Here is a 21534-nt window from a genome sequence, read left to right as displayed (position 1 = left end):
TTTTTTTTTTTTAATATTCTTTTATAGATATGCTAGATTTATATATTTTTGTTGTCCTGACTATATCTGCCATATTTTCTTTCTTAAAAAATTTAAAAGAACTCTTTTATACTTCGTAATGCGAATTAATCGTAATTTCATTTACTTAGATTTGTTGTTTGAGCTAATATAAATTGGGTACATCAGGCAGTGATATTTATTTAGTTATTTCTTTGATGTGTGAAACTAAATTAAACTAAGAAGAGCAAAGAAATATGGACAAAAACCTGAGGAGCACAAACAGTTTATCGAAATCACTGGAAGGCTTTTCATTGTCTGCAGAGCAACTTTTAATTTTCCAGCTTGTGATCACCGTGGACACAGTTAACCAAGCGAGCCCTTTTGCATTTGCATCTTGGAAGGAGGGAATGAAAAAAAAGGGAAAATAGGCTGAAGACGAGCAAACCTCATTGTCCCGTCCGTTAATCATTCACTCACCCCTCTGGCTTCAATAAAGGGTTATAAAAGAGTATAAAAGAACAATTTGGCCAGCCCAGCTGTGAATAGCCAGCTCATCAGATACACAATAGTTGAGTGACGGCTACCATAATTTAGCGTGTGATCTCGGAAACGCCCCCCTCTACCTCAGTCTTTGTTTAACTCGTCCGGCGATGGGACTTTCTTCACTTGGCCAGATGGGCAAATCCATAATGCAGAGAAGGGTTTAGGAGTCCCCCCCTCCCCTCCTTTCCCCTCATCACTTCATCTTTCCCTCAGTGTACCCCATTCTAGCTTCACAAACTGGCCCATTACAGGCCAATGGGGGCTCCCTCTCGGCTAATTAAGCGCAGCTTTGCTATCGCTGCGCGCGATGGGTTAGCGACCCCGCTGAAGCTCCAGCACCTGGGGATGCTACCTGTTACTCTACCCCTTCCGCCAGCCCTGCGGAGGGGACTCAGCTGTTGGGGACGGGCCCCTGGCCAGAGCTGACTGGTGATGCATGGTGTTCATATTACATTGTGCATACACTGTTTTTCTAACAGACCCGATGGGCGGTTTTCTGTCTGTGTGGTGAACAATAGACAGGCGACTTCATTAACAATGTTGGAGCAATGGATCTAAAGGTGTCATAGTTTCATATATTCTTGGTATGTGGAATTGGTCTTTGTACAAGTAGTGGAATTTTGAATATATATATTGTGTATATATCCAGTCAAGCTGTATTTGTGTTAAAATACACAAAAAGTGTGAAAATAAGAGTTAATTGTGTGTAGTTAGGATACATAAAATTCTAGCTTTGAAATTAGCTATGAAAGACAAAGGGAAGACAAAATGTATTAAAATGTAATTTCTATCAATTTGTGATGTGTTGGAAATATTCAAGACATTCAGAATAAAATGACAAAATTCTTCTGTGATGTATGTATGGTATATTCACTGTAGGACATTGTTAGTAGACAAATGAAACCAGTGAAAGTGTAAAAAGTGCACACAGTTAAACACTCTTGTATTTCAAATGAGATTGATGGACAAGCATTTCACTCACTTTTAAAACCAGTCTCATTTTATGCTGACTTTTCAGTACTCTGAATGCAATTGATCACCACCGCAGATTTACAAACACAACAAACAAGATGGAATCTCTCACATGTGTGGAAGTGCTTTGTAAGGATTTGCTCAATAACAACAGCCGTTCCATCGGCAAATTGCCTTGTGAATAAGTCGAAATTCTTCTCCGAGGGACTTGATCAGACTAGCATTGATTTTCCACAAGGTTAATTCACCTGCAAAGGTCTGTCCTTCTCAACATGCAGTCGAAAGGCATTTTTCCAGAAGCCAAGCCAATCACTGGACTCCAATTCCCTTTCACTTTGGAGCAAAAACAAGTAGTTCATCTTTCCTCAACAGTCAATACAGAGCCCTCTTCTGTTTCGTCAGCCTTGATTGAGATGAACTCTCCTGTGTTCAAAATGGGATACACTGATTGTAGGAGAGCGAGGGGCTTTGCTAAGTACCGGTGAGGTCTTTCGCAATTGTGAATGCTAAAGCAGAATGCTGTGCTCAATTCAGAGCTAGTTATTTGCTGATTTAAGCTCTACGCTTCAGACACAGACATGAGCCAGACATGGTCTGTAGGTTTTTTTTATTTTGCACCTCATTTTAGACAGGGGTGCTGCTCTATGCATATTTAAATGAGTGTTTAGCATTTTCACAAATGAGCTTTTTAGAAAAAAAGGGGGAATTAAAATAGAATGAGGGGTTGAGGCAAAAAAAAAAAAAGGATGATAATGCAAATGTCTGAAAGGCATGAATCAAGGGGCGTGCTTTCCAAGCTAATATCCATGGGGTTACGGCTAATTGTGCCATTGTTGTGCGATTATGCTGAGTTTGCTTAGCGTTTATGGAGAGTTAACTCTGTTGACTGAGGAACAGGGTTTGTTTGAGTTCTTTACACCTTTGCCCCCAGTGTTCCCCAGGCCACCTAGCATCCAATAGTCCCTTGGTACCCCAACATATTGCTTCTGTCACCCTGACCTGCCTCCCTGACTTAATGTCCACAAAAGAGGGAATCAGGTTATGTGACGTGCTCTACTGTGAGTTGTAGACGCAGTGAGCCATTTGTGGAGAAATAAGATTTTGACTCATGTTATTTTTGATAAAACAAGTTCTCTGATTTCATGTTATGTCAGTTCTATTAACAACAATAATTGCTGTTTTGGTGCTCTTTAATATGTTGTGACAGATTGCGAAACGATCATCTCTTCCTCTTTACTACTAGTTATAGCATGGAAAAAATGTGAATAAACAGATACAGTATAACTTACTGAAACATATAATCTGTCTTGTAACCGCAGTGTTTCAACTGTAGAAAGACGTCAGTAAAACAGCTTGTGAACAACGACATATGACTTTACATTTACTTCAGGAAAGTTCAAAACCCATTGCTTGTAACTTTAGCTATGAGCAAATCGCGGTCACATTTACTGTTGTTTGGCGAATTTTCATGGGCGAAATCCAGTAATTTCAATAGGAAGCCACGTAGTCTGGAATTTTGTGTGAGGGACAAATTTCCACATGCAGATTTCACAACGGGTTCTCGCAAATTCAACATGATGACCAACACTTCTGCGTGAGTTGTGCTTTATACATTGATATACTGTTGACAATGGACTAAAATTGCACCGATGTGACCGCACCTTTAAATATACACACTATAATATTAATGCATTACATTTTTACTTAACCTATTATTGATGTCTTAATCATTTATGTATTTTTTAAATAAATATCCTAATTTTGTCAAATGTCTGAAATTGTTGGAAATATTTAGAGGACATTTTTTTCAAAAACAGGTTTTTGTGACAGCCACCATTTAAATGATTATTATTTCGACTGTGGTTTGGATTAGAAGCATAATTATTACATCAAAACATTTTTTATTCAGTGCAAAAAACAAAAACAAAAAAAAACTGATGGAGCAGGTCACATATGTACTTGTCAACAGTTTTTTTTGTCTGTAGAAGCAGAGGAACTGGTGAAGAACCTTTTCATGGCGTGGCATTTCCTCTCAAGAGAAAATGAACATTCTGCTCAGGCTGGATTGAGAAGGAAAGGACCAATTATATCTCTTGGCATATGGGCAAAGCAGCCTAATGATGAGGAAGACCAAATGCTTAGCCATCAAAGGTCAGAACCTGTTTGTGCCAGAGCCAAAAGACGCCCAATTACAAAAAGGGTTTTTACCCTGCTGGAGCTTTTACATCCAGCTGTGGGACCTGGTGGCTGCACCTGGATTCTGGGCTCCCCAAGATCACCAATCTGTCAGATGGTCCCACTTCACACAAACCCAGGTCCAGCGCGTCATCCAAACCTCATGACAGGTCCGTAACATTAGTATCCCAGCAGAGAGCTATACCAGACCCGGGCACAGCTGCTTCAGACAGCCCTGGCACAGCTTGGCATGTTGGCGGTGATCTTTATTATCTTAGCTGGAGGTCTTTTGAGAGAATCTGTCCCTCACGTCCATACCCTAGACAGACCAGACACATCTCTATATCTTTCACCATGAGCAGGTTGGCACGTGTCAGCTTGCTGTGTGTGTGCGAGCTCACATGTCAACATGCCCACTGATTATTCTGCTCTTAAATCATGTGTATAACCTTCTGTTTTGCTACATGAATTATTTAGTATCTTCCCGTTTAGAAGAGGGATATAAAATATGCTGAATGTAATGCAGATATTCACTGTCTTGGTGAGGTAGTTGAACCGACTATAACTGACGTTTTTGCACTCCAAATGGCTGTATACGTTCTCATTATGGCTGTCAATTTAACGTGAAAATTTACTTCCAGCAAACAATTGCATATTTTGTATATTTTTATTTGTATTGAAATGAATTATTTATAAATAAATAATAAATGAATACATTACAAGTTAAAAATATATAATATAATAAATATGAAATATAAAATCAAATGTGTATAAATATTTTATTATTAGCAAGTAAATACATACAAATACATATTTTTGAAACATTTTAAATCCAAATATGCCTATATCATTTGCTAGTTGTATTATTTATGGGTGCATACATATATATATATATATATATATATGTAAAAAGTGATCAGTTGATTTAAAAAATGAAGTAAATAAACCATGCGTAATTGAAAAAAATAAGTTATGTGAACTTGACCATTCCAAGTTACTCTGACAAGTAAAAGTCATTGAAACAAAAGAAAATGTTGTAAAAACTGTTTAGTTTAAGTTGGACTAACTTAATCTTATTAAATTGCAATTACTTAAAAATGTTAATCTACTAACAAGTTTTTCTGATTTGTGTCTACTTAAATTGTGTTCTATGTGTTCTTATAATTCACTTATGACTGATTTGATGTAATCTCATTTTATTCATTTCTTTGAAAGTTTTCATAACAAGGCTACTAGTATAATTCTTAAAAAATCAGAATTTTTCAAAACATTTTATTCCTCTGTATTGTTAAATTGTGGTTAGATTAATTTGCCTGTTTAATCTCATAATTGAATTGACAGCCCAAGTTCTTCGATATTTGAGACTATAACAACGAACAGCTGCAGACTTATAGTTCATTGGAATCAATTGGTGACACAAAAACACAAATTAAAATCTATGGCAGCTGGCATTACAAAGAACAAGTCTAATAGTCTTTGAAGAAAACAAAGCCTGCGTTTCCTCACTGCTCTTCCGGAGGTGTAAAGTTTTATCAATGATGTGCCGGTCCATGTGTCTTTTAATTGAGTCAGACTGATTCCTCTGGAGTCCACAGAGAGAGTGGAAGAATCTGTGTTAATGAGTCTTCGATTGTGCCGGTGTCGAGCAGGTAAAGGGAAAACAGCATGGTTGCTGTCTTGAGCGCAGTATCGATTTCTCTCACAGAGCTCTCTAGTCGTGATGTGACTGTTAGGGGGCATTTTTAAAGGATTGTATAGGATTCCAGAGAGAGAGAGCAGAAAACTAAATCTTTAAAACAGCAAGGTGCTGCTGCTAACAGCCTGGTAAATGGCATTAAATAAAGTTGTTCTGTTGTAGAGTAGTCTGCATTGATGTTAAAACTACTATGGTGTGCTAATCCTGTGTTAGTGTAGATGTTATATTCGTTAATACAAATCCCGAGAAAGATCCTGAACAGGTTGCCTTACTTTTTCTTTTGGATTGTGATGCTTTGGACCATGTATTCCCTAGTCAGAACTTTGCATTTTTATTTTTGATACACAGTAAATTGTCAAAAGTATATGCATCTAATTATATTTGATTTCAAAACCATTTATATGGCTATATGCTTGATTTTATGTTAGTGGTAAACATTGCAGACACTAAGTATTTCAGCTAAGTTTTGGCTTTCAGAAACATTTAAAGTCATTTCTGTCTGAGGTTTTTCAGTTGGATTGATGAAACAACGAACTTCCTCAGAAAAAAATGTGAATTTGTGGCACTACAATATGTCTTAGTACACATGAGAGAGCAATAACTCCATGTTGGGGTCCACAGAGGAGAGAATATGATCATAACAAGATCATTATGCTCTCCCTAGCCAAAGGCACTTCATTTCTGATGACTTTTTATTTTTCATGTTTTATGCTTCATATAAATTGTTCAGCACTGTTTGGTGTAGAACTGATTAAGGCATCTGCTTTGCATCTTTACCAGGTTACGATTTTACACATTATGGGTTGGGTTTGGTTGTTTATTGAATGACTGTGTGCACATCAGAAGCATTTTGGAGAATGAAACATTCAGTGATGATCATGCTGTGCATGTCTTTTAACTTCACACAGAGCTTTAAAGTTTGACAGAGCAAAATAATGACTACTGTATTGGTTTCATCTTTCTAAGAGAATTAGGTTATGGATAGCTAGTCTCGCGTTTCCATAGCAGCCACATTCAGTGTGTATCACATCTATTGACAAGCTGATGAGCTATTTGTGGTGCATTCAGAGGAAACTGCTGCATAAGTGAACTGCTGTTTGCAGGATCAAAGTTCATACAGTAAATATGAGTGTGATGTTTTGTTCACATAGCATCTTTACATATAGTCCTATATGAAATAACTACAAATGAGAACTCTTTGAGGTCTCATTTGTTTCTCCCAGACAGTAATGAGATCAAATGGAGAACAAATGGAGATTTATTTTCTTAGAAAAAGATTTGAGTAGTCTTATGTCTCCATTGAGTTTTCAAAGAAGTCTCAAATATGTCTCAAACTGTGCTCAAATTTGGCAAGATACCAAAGTCTTTTATGCTTTTTTACATTTTCAACTATCTTTAGTGTATGATCTTGTTGTATAAGCATAAAAAAAGGTCTGCAAAGTTGCTAAGCATGAAGACCACTCTAAAGGGAGTTGTTCTCTAATAGCAATGTTTCTGAACTCCATGAAACGTCTCGATTGAGTTTTGTTCCGGGAACATAGACGTCACAATGTTCCTCATTTAAATAATTCCCGCCTATAGATACGCAAAAAAAGGCAAGGCCTGGTTGAGTTGTGTTAGTAGTGTGTTGTCGCCATGTCCAAGAAACACTGTTTTTTTTAAAAAAAATTAGAAACTGAAATGCGTGATTATGGGAAGGGGTGTGACATTTCCGAAACAAGCTCAAAGTGGTTGACTAATCACAACACACTTGTCGAGCCGACCAATCAGAGCACATTGCGCTTTACAGGAGGAAGGAGCTTCATAGAGACAGGAGATATGTTCGACTTAAAGCGGCACTGCCCTGGTGTAAAAAAAAAAAAGCTAAGTATACTTGCAGCCAGACTAATTATCAGTATACCTAAATTGTGTTAATGATTAGTTAACTTGAAGCGTGCTATTTTGAAACAACTAATTTTGCACTAAGGATATTTTAGTTGTAATTAAATTGTAGTAAAGAATAACTTTAAGGGCCCTATTTTAACGATCTGAAACGCTAGTATCAAACGCGAAACGCAAGTAACTTTGTGGGCGGATCTCGACGCAAATCTAAAATGGGTTGGTCTGAAGTAGCTACATTACTCATAGGTGTGGTTTGGGCGTAACGTGCAATAAACCAATCAGAGCGTCATCTCACATTCCCTTTAAAAGCAGGCGTGCTTGTTCCATGACGGATTGCTATTATAATGGCGGATTTGCCAGGTGCACGCCAGGAGCGGTTCACAGCCGAGGAGACCGACGTTCTCGACAGGGCCGCAAAAGACATAGAAGTAACATTGTATGGGGATGGGAGAAACCCACCCAAATTAGCTTCGGTTAAACAGGCGTTTAACTTTGGGTTAAAGTATAATTTGGGTAAATGTGTAAGCTATATTTATGCCTATTTTTTCACATCTTCATGGACACCACAATGATTTCCCTCGTGTGGTAATATTTTTCCTTGTAATTGTGTATGGTTTGCAAAAATGGGAACTTCTGCGACTGTGTAGATGAGAGAAGCAAAGTGTATGCGCGTTGTGCACGCGCTACATTATGGCCAAGCATGAGCCCTAAAAATAGCATCTGAATAACGCGCCACTGACTTTAGACCAGGTTTTTCCTGGTCTGTGGCGGAATTGTTTTCTGAAACTGCAAAATAGCACCAGGGAAGTTGGGAACGTTTGCACTGGAACACGCCTCCTCTTTTCGCTGAACCGCCCCCGGGAGCGCAAGTTCATTCCCTAATTTACCAACGTGTGTCTGTGGAGGGAAAAGCCCGCTGTGCGTCGGGTGCAAAATAGGAATGATACATGCGTCGGTGTACAAAGTCAATTGCGCTGGGTGCAAGATAGGGCCCTAAGTGTATTTAGTGTACTTTTGTGTACTAAATTGGACCAACTTCAAGTATACTTAGTATACTTTAAGTATATGCCTGTGTAGGGACTAATTACATGCTTGATTAGTGATATTAAAGTGTACCTTATTTGTGTTACAAGTACATTACAAATTCATTACGTGTGTTATTTTAAAAAATAAACTGAATTTTCACTTCAAGTAGATTTTTCTAAAATATATTTTTAGAAAATATACTAAAGTACAATTATTTCAAATGGGAAATTTATCATTAGCTTGGCAAACAGTTTTGGAGAATTTGATGTTCCCCATTCAAAGAGATAGAAGCTGCACTTGCAAAGATGGCTGCTGAGTGAAATTACTGGTCTTAAAGGGACTTTGACGCTGTGCAGACTGATCTGTGTATGACATCAAAGTATCATGAGAGCATTTAGAGAGCAGACGGCTCCATATGCTTTCGAATCGCTCTCGTGCTACTTTGATGTCATACACCAATCGGTCTGGGCAGCGCCACTTCAAGTCAAACACACCAAGGAACTAAACAGAGCGTTACTGACAGACTGGGAAGAGAGGTGCTGCAACAATGTAAAATATATGAAAAATTATGTATTTTTTGAACATTCAATCATGAAAACCTATTCTAGTAGACCCCAAAAACAAAATCAAGACTTTATAAAATATGTATAATATGGCATCTTTAAATTAAATGTAAGGGATTTCAATATGAACATTTGATCAACAATGAAGGTATTATAAGCCACTGAATAAATCCGTCAAATGTAATAGAAATGAGAAAAGGTTTATATTTAAATGACCATTATTGAGAACTTCTGGCTGTGAAAGAGCAACCTTTGAGCAATAACATTTTTTTTATTATTTTATACAATTTTATGTAACATGTAAAGAAGGCCATATCAATAAAAATGTAAAAACTTATTTTCAAAATGAACATTTTCTGAAGATTTAGCATGGTAGTACCATTATATTCTTTGAAGTACTGTGTAAACACCATAGTATATGGTTATGATAATCATGCAGCACCATGGACTATATCAAAGTACTATGGTATTACCATCTGATACCCTCACTGTGCAATAGTACCGTCACATCTCTTCTGTGTAAAGTCTTGCAGTCTATGAAATCCCCCTAACTCTGTGAAGATTGGCACCCTGTGTTGAAGCCTTTGGCACATCTACCCCATGAATACAAAACATCACTGACAGAAACGGGGGCTGGGCTGAAAACTTCCTCTCCGAAAGTGCTCGATGGGGGTCGTCACGCTAACTTTGTACCGCGGATGCGTCTCTTTGTCTCGCGACGAACAGGGGACGGGCCGCACTAATGGGCAGCACACTGATCCTGTCAAGCGCCGTATCCAAAGCACATGAGTCCAGTGAGAACGCCTCATACACACGCATTCACATACATACATGCATGCACACGCAACAATCCCAGCGCCCTCCTGCTGAGTGTTGTGTGGACATGCACAGAAGCCTTTTCTCACAGGAATGACACTGTTCAGTCCTGTGCATATGGTGATGTGCACAAGAGAACAGATGGAGGAAATAGATTTTTTTCTTCTGTGTCCTTTTTTAAATGTGTGGATGAAACACCATTTGATTCTCAATCTGATACTTGTTTACAAAGGAGAGGCATCTGTTCTTTCAAAGCTCAAAAACAGAGAAAATGCAAACTGTACAAATTTCTAACTGTAAAAGTTGTCCTTGTCTGGTTGCACACACAATGGTTGCTAAGACATTCAGAGTGTTTTCAGTGCATTACTATGGTGTCCAGGTGTTGTGGTTGCTTATGGCGCAAGTCAAACGAGTCCACCCAAGTCTCTATGGTGCGTAGGTATGACTCTAGTCCCACCTTCCATGTAATTGTATGGGACTTTTTCTAAAGATATAGAAGATATATATCCCAAGGACACGCGAAAGGGAACTCAATCTGTTACTCGTGCGCTGTGGGAAGTATTCTGTGTGCAAACATCCGAAGCGCGCATGCGAAATCTGCGTCTCATTCAGCGCGCAAATTCTGAATTGAACTCTTTTTTTTAACCCGTTTTGGCAAGTATCCTTGTAAACATAGTCAGTTATGTCTTAAGTGAACATAAAGAGTTGAGAAGGAAAACACATGTGTCAGTATATTGGATACGTGCATTATCTCTTAAAGTGACAGCAGCTTGATATATACCTTAATGTTTATCAAAAAAAAAAATCACTCACTCCTCTTGACTGAATAACTTTTGTAACTTTAATTAAGGATTAATACATGTTAAATGTATACAGTGAAGACTATGCAGTGTTATTTTACATTTGATTATTACATTTTTGTACCCAAAAACAGTTTCATGGCTAGTAAAAAATATTTATGGCCGGTAAATTTTCTTAAGTCACTGGCCATTGGCAGATGTGGCAAAAAGGAATAATATATATCTTACTTTTGATTTGTTTTATTTGATTTATTTTCTGTTTTAGTTTTTTATGATTTTTTTTAGATGTTTTAATACAATACAATATGTTTTTAATACTATTATTATTTTTATTTTTTATTATTATTTTTTTTCCAAATACTTCTACTACTACTAATAACAATATAATATTAATAGCATTTTTTGTTCATTGTTTTATTGAATTTTAGATATTGTCAAAAAGCAGATAACAAAACAATAAAAAATTGGTTCTGTACATTGGTTAACGGATACCCAAGAAAATCTGTCGGTTATAAACCTGCAAATTTTTTCATCCGTTACTGTCTGAATAGCACATCCCTCCCAAACTAGCCGCACTATTTTAGGTATCATTCATGTGAATATTTATGCATCAGAAACTAGTTTAATGCTGAGGGGTTTGTTAAAATCCCTAACGCTAAGTATTGAGCAAGCACCAGCAACTTCAAATCGACTGAAGAAATTGCCACAGATTGGATTCATAAAACTGGCAATAGAACAAAAAACATCTCCACTGATTCCAACTGCTACCCAGAACAACACTTCAGACAAATGTCCTCTTTTAGGATTTCCAACACACAGCCGAGCCCTCTGAGATTTCTCTAAAGTGGAAATGCTGGAAAAAGTCTATTACTGTAGGAGCACATCACAGTGTGAGATCACAGTGGGCTGCTTGTTGTCAAAAGACAATGTAGCAGTAATTGACACATCATCTTTTGCCATATTGCCAGACGGCTGGAGTTTGTGCTGCATCATGTTTGTTTGTTTGCGCGTGTGTCTGCGGGAATACATGCACATGTATACGGATCCGCCGGCGGGACAGTGTATCGTCCTGTTCATGTACGCCTCCAGGGATGATTATTAATCCAATAATTAAACATTTATTGCCAACAGCACCTGCTCTCCCTTCTTTCGGTGACCCCTGGGGACTCAATCACACCATCACAGGAAGCCAGAGGATGGGAAGAGGAGAGGGAGGGGGTGAGGGAGGAGGGAGAGCGAGACGGAGCGAGGGATAGTGGGAGGGGTGGGGGAAAAAGAGCAGCGATTCGGGAGGGTCATCAGATAGCCAGATTCTTTCACACCAGCGAGGTGTTATTGTGCAGAAGGACAAACGTGTGTGAAGTTATGTGACTCCAGAACAAAGGACAAAAGACGAGGACGAATTTGAACACGTTCCACAAGAGAAGAACAACAGAAGGATGAAAGAGGGGCGCCCCCCTTCATCGAGACGTCCCTCCGAGTGCTGACAACTAATGAGAAAAGTTTCCACCTTTTGCCTGAATGGACTTTTATTGTCTTTTTCGTGACTGTTTCCAAAAGGACTGAATTAAGGAAATAAGACTGTGCATTTCTTCCGCCCCGGTAGAGCGAGGAACTCGAATATCTACTCTCACTCCGAGAGCGAGAGGACTGTCAAACCCATTACAGGAGAGATAAAAGCACAGATTTTAGAGGAAGAGGGGCAGCGTCCCTCCGCAGCTACGGCAGAGATGCTGCGTTACCTGATAAAGACACTTCTACAGATGAATCTGTTCACCGACACCATCCGTGACGCCACCAACGGAACCGACCTGTTCTTCAACATCTCCTCCATCCCGTCCTTCAACTCGTCTCTGCTGGACTGGGCCAACTTCACTGGTCTCAATGGTGAGCATTTTTTTTATATTATGTATATTCATGCATTAAGTAATGAAAAAAATAAACTTTTGATCAAGACTAATACATGCTCTAAAAGTATTGTTAGATCATGTTAAATTCAACCTTATTGTAAGATCTAATTTTTTATTTATTATTATTCTGAGATATAACTTTCGTTCTGAGATTGATGTATTATGTATCACTGCGATCCAACATTTCTGAGATCTGAGATCTTACATTTCTCAGATCCTCTGAAAAAGTTTTTTTTTTTAAACATTGTACTGGTTAGAAATGTGTATCAAATGAGTGTTCTTAGATATAATCTGATGACTGTGATTCTTGCTTATGATATTTATTTGATATTAGAATTGATGTGCTCGCTAGTTGCTGAAATATTTATGGAGCATTGAGCTACTTTTGGCAAGTATTTTATTTCAGTACTTACAGTATATTAAATCAGAAAGTTGTCAGGACAAAGTCAGTCAGAACTTGTGCTTGAAATGATTCATTTGATTCACTGCATTTGTCTAAAGCCTCTCATGGTCTTTATTTTCTGAACCACACTGAGTCAAACACACTCAGTGTGGCTCAATATTGATGGGATGCTTAACTTAATTTTCGAACCAATTGAGCATAGATCCAGCTGAAGATCTGTCTCGAGCAGCAGTGCTTAGATGATGTGATTTGCGAGGTCCTGTTGAAATGTGGTTATCTCATCCAGAAGCGTTCTATGAATTCATGGTGAATCTGAATGGATGTATTTCCTCCATTGTCAGCGAGTGTGTGTAATGGGAATCTCCCGCTGTGGTGGGTAATGACAGAGAGCTGAGTGAGTGAGTGTGTGTGTGTGTTTGTGTTAAGGTAATTGGGAGGAGGTTATTTTACCTTGATGCCAGTTTAATGAGCTTTCATGTATGTGGCGGTGTTCAGATCAATAACACATCCTTCCTAAACGCACGCCTCCATTCATACTCGTCACACACTGACTGATTTTCTCAATCTCTCAGACTCTCGCTCTGTGCTGAAGCTCAGCTGACAGACTGACTCTCTCACTTACTGTCATCTCACATGCTCTCTGTTCATCACGTCTCATTCTCATGCCTGAGAACATCTCACTAATTTTTTTTTTTTTTTCTTTCCATCCGTCCATCCACCTTCATTCAATCCTTTATTTATTAATTCCTTCTTTCATCCATAATTTTTCTTTCTTTCTTTTTCTTTCTTTCTTTCTTTCTTTCTTTCTTTCTTTCTTTCTTTCTTTCCATCCATCCACCCATCTTTCTTTCTCTTTCTTTCTTTCTTTCTTTCTTTCTTTCTTTCTTTCTTTCCATCCATCCATCCATCCATCCACCCATCTTTCTTTCTTTTTCCATTCATTCATCCATCTTTCTTTCATTCTTTCTTTCTTTCTTTCTTTCTTTCTTTCTTTCTTTCTTTCTTTCTTTCTTTCTTTCTTTCCATCCACCCATCTTTCTTTCTTTTTCCATTCATTCGTTCATCCATCTTTCTTTTTCTTTCTTTCTTTCTTTCTTTCTTTCTTTCCATCCATCCATCCACCCATCTTTCTTTCTTTTTCCATTCATTCATCCATCTTTCTTTCTTTCTTTCTTTCTTTCTTTCTCCATCCACCCATCTTTCTTTCTTTTTCCATTCATTCATTCATTCATTCATCCATCTTTCTTTTTCTTTCTTTCTTTCTTTCTTTCTTTCTTTCTTTCTTTCTTTCTTTCTTTCTTTCTTTCTTTCTTTCTTTCCATCCAGCCACCTTCTTTCCTTCATTCATTCATTCCTATATTTATTAATTCCTTCTTTCATCCATAATTTTGCTTTCTTTCTTTCTTTCTTTCTTTCTTTCTTTCTTTCTTTCTTTCTTTCTTTCTTTCCTTCCATCCATCCATCCATCCATCCATCCATCCACCCATCTTTCTTTCTTTCTTTTTCCATTAATCCTTCTTTCTTTCCTTACATCCATGCATCCTTCCTTTCTTTCCATCCATCCATCTTTCTTTCTTCCTTTCCATCCAGCCACCTTCTTTCCTTCATTCATTCATTCATTCCTATATTTATTAATTCCTTCTTTCATCCATAATTTTTCTTTCTTTCTTTCTTTCTTTCTTTCTTTCTTTCTTTCTTTCTTTCCACTTTCACCCCTCTCTTCACATCCTGATGGTTAACTGTGCTCTAGACTCCCTGTTCCGTTTCAGTGTAGAGTTTTATTCACAGCTGCTTTCTGGAGACAGAGAGAGAAATAAAGAGTAGGTTTTTTTCTACAGATGGTCATGTAGGAGGTAAATTTGCTTTTGAAATGTACCTTTGAAAAGAAGCTTATCACAGCTTGCCTTATCTGATTTGGTGAGCAATGATAATACTGAGACTGTAGCACCATTGAGACCTCTGCTCCTACTGTGCGTGTGTCTTTGTGAGTTAGTGTGTGTGTGTGTGTGTGTGAGAGAGAGAGAGAGAGAGAGAGAGAGAGAGAGGGAGTTTGGAAGCTACATGATCAAAACCAATACTCCCCCGTCCTTTTCCCCAAACACTGCCAACACAGCACTGATTTTAAGCACAAAACACACTCAAACACACACTGCCCAGCTCTGGGCAGCACTTCTCCATCTGCTGACAGATATGAATTAGAATTTTACATCATGCTGTGTGTGTATTTGGGCTCCTGTGTGTGTTTTGAGCCTACTGAGATCTTCCTTGATATTTTGTTATTGTGTAAATACATTTTGCGCTGTATTCCTTAGCATTTTTAGTATTGATTTTGTGCTAGCATTATTTCTAAAATGAATATAGAAGTTGATCTAATAGCTTCAGGAAGCGCTTTGTGTTTATGTGTGAGTCTCTGGGTACTTGAGTGTGTGTGTGTGTGTGTGTGCTTGCTTATGAGTAATTCAAGAGATGAGAGAGTATTAGACCTGATCCCGCATTTCATACCCGTGTTGATGACCAGTGAGTTTGTCCACTGCATTCACCAATACAATGTGCTGATTTCTATGAAATGAGTGCCCTGGCCCTCTAAACTAATCGAAGATGGGAGGGAAAATCAATAGCGCCTGATAACTAAGCCAGGAAGTAATGGTGAATTCACATAAATGGAGTCTATAGGATGTGGTAATGCATAGCTGACCGATGTGTCTGCATTTGTCTTGTTTTTTTGTTGAAGTCGGTATGATTTATGAATGTGGCATAAAAAGTTCATTTCCGTGAGCTTTTTTGATTGCAAAAGGCAATCCTTTGTGTATTCTTTCATTCCAGCTCTAGTGGGAATGAAAGTCCAGACCCCTTTGAATCGGTTTTTGTAACAGTCTGTTTTTCAGAATGGTAATTGACCCGACGCAAGAAAATGAAATTTTCGGTGACAATCCAGCCTGTCATGACAGCTTATTTCAGTGACTAATCTGACAATGAATATAAATTCATGAATCTACAATGAATAGTGACAGCAAATGAGTTTTGCCATGTGAGGAAGCGTATGGCACCTGAGGCCGCAGCTGCGAGCTTTCCAATGGATTCCTGTGCTTTCACATCAACGCTGCGTCCCATTGTGCGTTCAGTGTGTGAATGCGTCTAATATACACATTTTAATGAGGCCGCTCGGTTTCAATGTATGTCAGAGGCAGTGACAGACCGTCCTTTCGCTTTATAAATCTCAATTAGTTTACTGTATGTTTAAGGCAGTATAATTTAGTGATGCAAATGGCAGGTTTGATTTGGTCAGTGTTTCCATACTGTGCTGTACTTTAGTATATACATCATTTTGCACTTGCGTTTAGCTCTATAAAGTGATTTCATGTAGTTTTTGCATCTATAAAAAAATGACACAGCACAGAAAAGCCATATATTTTGTCCATTATTAATCCAGACCGCAGTAGGGGGCTGATCCCATGTTCTCTAATTGGCTGTGTTGTTGTCGGGGGTAACAGGGCCGTGTTCTAATCCCGCTGTGCTAATGTATGTGTTTGTGTGCTCAGAGAGGTCAAGTGGGCTCAGCCCTCCCTCATCTCACGGGTCTTTTACTCCCTCTGGGCTGATGCAAGGCATCTTTACCACCTACATTTTTCATGGTTTGGTGCTTGTTCATCTTCATTCATGTCCAGATTTGTCAACATTCTGCAATGTGAATTAATAACTGGGATAAAAGAAGAAAAAAGTTAAAGAATGCTTTTCAGACAAATCCTTCACAAATTTACCATGGTATGTTCCACCAAAAGCAATAAAAATTGCCTCATGTTTTTTTTTATTTTATTTTTTTATGCAAATCCTTCAAAAAATACCACTGTAACCATAGTTCCTGCCAAAATACTGCATTAAAACGGTGATAACTTAATATGAGCTACTTTTGTGACCAAAAATGAAACTAAAAAAACTGTTTACCATGGTAAATTTATGTAAAGGGTTCTGTTTCCAGTTATCCATTCACATGGGAAAATCTTAACAAACCTTGAAATAGATAAAGATGGATAAGCACCAATTTACTGTGGTCAATTATCATTAGTAATAGCTCAGTTACAGTACTTAGTTACTCACTTGTCTGTGAATTACACTGGAGGAATGTTCTGAATTCAGAACCGTTGTAATAAATGCTTACATTATTTGTTCATTATGTAAGGCTGTTATTGAGTTTTGCATAGAACTCAGATGCCAGTGAAATTGCACAAGTGGTTCTCTGTCTAGATAATCACGTGTTTATCAGATGCAATTAGAAAGCTGTTGTTACATAGAAAACAAGATGCTGTAAAACGTCCGCACCAAATACTGAAGGAATTCATATATAAACAAATTACTTTCGTCCGTAAGCTCAAAAATATATCAGTGTTTATCAAGAAGAGGAGCTCACACACATAATCTTAGAAAGAGGCCAAATACAAAGGCAAAACTTTTTCGATTTAAATCGTCATCAGTGCCGTAACAGATAACAGCACACCTGATTCTTTACCGTATTTCATCCAATAAAGTAAACTCAAAAATAATTGAAAAGTACATATACCGGTACTGTACATCAATAGCATACAAAAATCATGTGTGCAATAACATTCACATAGATATATAAATAGTATACCTGAATACATACAAAATTATGCAAAAATCAGATACAATAAAAAAACAAACACTTCTTTTCAAAACATCAAAATGATAAATACAACATTATCCAAAAACTGCAAAATGTCAGACATCATAATAATTATTGGGGTGTTTGTAAGGAATAAATCCAACAAAATATAAAAAGAAAATCAAAGAAAAAATATCCCAAATATCACAAGAACATCACAAACAAAATTGAGAGACAGATGTACATTCATTCCATGGAGATATAAAGACTTGAAAAAACAAGAACAAGTTAATTGTCTGCTTAGAGGGGGAAATGTAGGACAGGAAAAATCTAGATGGATATTTTATTTGAAGTCTTTACATTTTTTTTTTGTGTATAAGACATTTTCTACGATTATGTATGCGAACTCAACTCCTTGTTAAAGACATAGAATGATACGACATATTTGTGTTCCTTTTAAGTCTTTTGTACTACACTTCATCAGTTAATAAAATCTTAACCCTACCTCCTCAACCGTCAGATATTCAATATAAATGTAACAGCATGGACACACAGCCAGCTATGTTTATTCATAGTATGACACAACCTGGAATGCAAATCAGCCCCACATCTGTGTCCATTCCAAAGGCTTCCACCATCATTAACACACTAATCATATGTGCGGACACACACACACACACACACACACACACACACACACACACACACACACACACACACACACACACACACACACACACACACACACACACACACACTTAGAGTTTTAAAGTGACAGAGGTTAATTCCTCAACCACCCATCATTAAATCTGACCTTTTCACTGCAACCTGAGACTGTTCAGTTAGTCAGGCTTTATATCAGCAGAGGAAGATCATATCAGATATAGAGACTGTCTTCTATCTATCTATCTATCTATCTATCTATCTATCTATCTATCTATCTATCTATCTATCTATCTATCTATCTATCATCAATATTATAATTGTATCTACACTCCTCTTCTATCTAATCTATCTGTCTCTCCGATTGTCTCTCACTCCCTCTCACATTATTTCAAGAGATTTCTCAACCCCTACATCAGTCCTTCAGAGCATCAGGCTATGAATAACATTGTGAGGAGCGATGTGTCATGTAGCAGCAAATGACTGTCATTTCTGCTCCTGGGAGGACAGATGAGCTCCCTCAAGCTTAATCAGACACAAACTTATTCACTTTATATCCTCCACAACTCCTCCCTGTCGCTGACAAGCTAATCCAGGGTTTTAATAGCCCCTGCGGCTCCGGATGATATGCAGAGTTATGTACATATCAAAACGTGCATGGAAATCAGTTATCGGCTGCATCTGCATGAAGGTGACTAACTGGAAAGGCGGGTTCTCCAAAGACCTGGCAACCCAACGGTGTTCACATGCATATGCAAATGACTTCAAATTGACCCTTCAGTAGTCTGAGGATTTTGACAAGGGCATTACAGTCACGGACTTAGAGAAGGTTTAGAGATAGATGTAGATAATTAAATAACAATAATTAAGAAGTGTATGTGTCATAGGTTAAATATAATTTGAATTCGATTCCTGCTATCCATTATTAATGACTGAAACTGGTAGAATCAGTTTTAAATGAATTATTACTCATAGAATGTTTGTTTGTGTGTAAGAGCAAAATTATGTGACTCAAGTATGATTGATGACTGCAATGTGTTTTTTTAATATTAACCTGTCAATCAACCTAGCATTGTAGCAAATAAGTATATCTGTATTTCTTTATCACACACTGTGCGATGACACCGTTGCATCGCCTCGAATGAAAATCCCTCAAAATGTATGAGATCTTTCAATTACAGCACTGTATATTGAATCAATTTATTTGTGGCAGAGTAATTCAGCTGCTAGCGGAATTGAATACGGTGTCCTTCCTTGTTGTACGGTCCTTTGGGGGAAACTCAAGTAGGCGTGAAGTCAATGAAAGTGTGGGGTTCACTGTTCTGATGACGGAGGGGTCAGGGAGAGGGGTCGTGACCCCAAACCCTCCTTCTCATCGTTACATAGAGCTGAGTTCATTTATTTCTCTCTGTCTGCCGCCTGCATCCGAGTAGTCCAGTCCGCAACCCAACACATCTGCCCCTCTGCTTTCTTATGCAAATGATGGTGATCCCTCCAGCCATAATGGACGGCTTCGTGTGTATACACACAGATGTGCATGAGTTCACGCGCGCACACACACACACTCCCGTACATTTGCATACATTATGCATATTAAAATCACATGCATTTATGAATAATAAAATCATTGTTTACAGAGATAAACGGGTGGACATATAGAATGACATCCGTTTGCATGCACATTACAAATCGAGTAGTTTGCAAAAAGCAAACTTCTTTTTCCATTGTCTGCGCTACAGCAGACCGTACGGACAGAAGCATCATGAATATTCATGCAGGCGCACTGATTTGCACAAGCGGTTTAACAAATTAGATGTTCTTTTTTGGAAGATTAGTAGAAATAATTTTACTGTGATGAGTAAATGGCATGTAAGATTAGATGAAAGCACTGAATGTTTGTCTCAACTTGCCTTAAGTTTTTTTTTGGACAGCTTTTTGCATGTTTATAGCACCGTTTTGAAAACATCGACAGTCAATTTGCAGAATGTGATTGTGTTTAAGCACCGAATTTTAAACATCATTTAAAGTTTTCAGTTTTTCTCATTAATAGTTGTAATGAACATTATGAACTAGAAGAAAATATGTATATATATATATATATATATATATATATATATATATATATATATATATATATATAATATTTGATAGTATAAAATATATACAAATTGTAAAGACCTTCATAGACTGATTTTCACTTACCTTAATACATATTTCAACCATTATGATTCAAAGTGTCTGTATATATGAAGTGATATTGCATACATAAGCCAACATGTGTACTGATCATGTGCCATGATTTATGGCTGTGGATTTTTCATTATGTTATTTTTGTCTTTGTCGGGATGTGATTGCAGTGGGTATTGATTGATTAACTTGTATCGCTAAGAGCCCACTGATTAGAGAGAGCGGACAGGATGGATGAGTCTTTCTCTCTGTGTATTGAGAGCCAAGGCCTGCAGTGAACCTCTTCTCAGCCAATCAATGAGTGTTTCACACTTAAACACTAATTAAGTCGTTAGAGGGCAGCAGTGTCAGTCCCGCTTGGGTGCTTGCACACACACACACACACGTGTGTGTATATATATATATATATATATATATATATATATATACATATTGGCCCCCCTCAAGGGAATGTGTGTGTGTGTGTGTGTGTGTGTACGGGTGGACGGGTGGATGGAGGAGGGGGCACTAAGGCGATAACTCTCCGTTATCAAATATGCACACTCACACGCACTGTGTTGTTAATATAATGTGTGTAAAGCTGTGCTGTGCCATGCATTGCAACGTATGCAGCTCTAATAATCTGACTCATAATCTCTACTGCAGATCTGAGAAAACGGCAAGCATAAACAATAACAGTAAACTAATCTTCACACACTGTGCTACTGAATAATTACATATCGAGCCGTCACATAGCTACAGTTTAGAGTGCAGAGTGCATAGTTGAGAAATTTAATTTAGAGGATGCTGTTGCAATAGTACGGTGACACAAACTGTTCATTTTAAAAATCCACAGCCATAAATCATAGCTCATGATGAAATATTGTTACACACTTTGGTTCATGTATCTGCAACATCATTAAATTAAAGTTTAAAGCTGACAAATGTGTATAAAATAAAGTGGCTGGTTTTGTCGCTGTAACCATTCTTTGAAGTTTTTCACCATTTTAATTATATTTTAAGTTTTTTTTGCAGTTTCATTTGAATAGTCCTGCTGTGTGACAAATTAATTTTTAATGTAAAAATATTGCAGGTAGCCTCTCAATTAATATGAGGTTATAAAAACCATATACCAAGAATCTTATTGAAATAACGGCACGTCACATTGCAGGACGTTGCTGTCACTGTGTGCAATTTTATGTCAGACATTATTTGTGAATAAAAAATTAATTCTTATTTTAATTTTGACAAGTAACAATAACGCATTGACTGTTACTTTTTCAGTCCATTATTGGTGGTGCT

General features: G+C 37.6%; 1 protein-coding gene across 3 annotated transcripts in view; it reads left to right on the top strand.

Annotated features, from left to right (window-relative positions):
- Positions 1-12202: 12202 nt before the first annotated feature.
- Positions 12203-21534, top strand: part of robo3 (roundabout, axon guidance receptor, homolog 3) — a gene marked incomplete at its 5' end in the record, with an annotated part of 146644 nt that continues 137312 nt past the window's right edge. For all 3 annotated transcript variants that reach the window (XM_084103858.1, XM_084103857.1, XM_084103856.1), the window contains one exon: positions 12203-12359. In XM_084103858.1, coding sequence (XP_083959984.1) covers positions 12203-12359 — 157 coding nt within the window. The remainder of the gene's footprint in view (positions 12360-21534) is intronic.

Source organism: Abramis brama, assembly GCF_963993115.1.
Source record: "Abramis brama genome assembly, chromosome: 25".
Lineage (NCBI taxonomy): Eukaryota > Metazoa > Chordata > Actinopteri > Cypriniformes > Leuciscidae > Abramis > Abramis brama.
The sequence above is the reverse complement of the archived record's forward strand: the minus strand, read 5'-3'. Positions and strand labels throughout refer to the sequence as shown.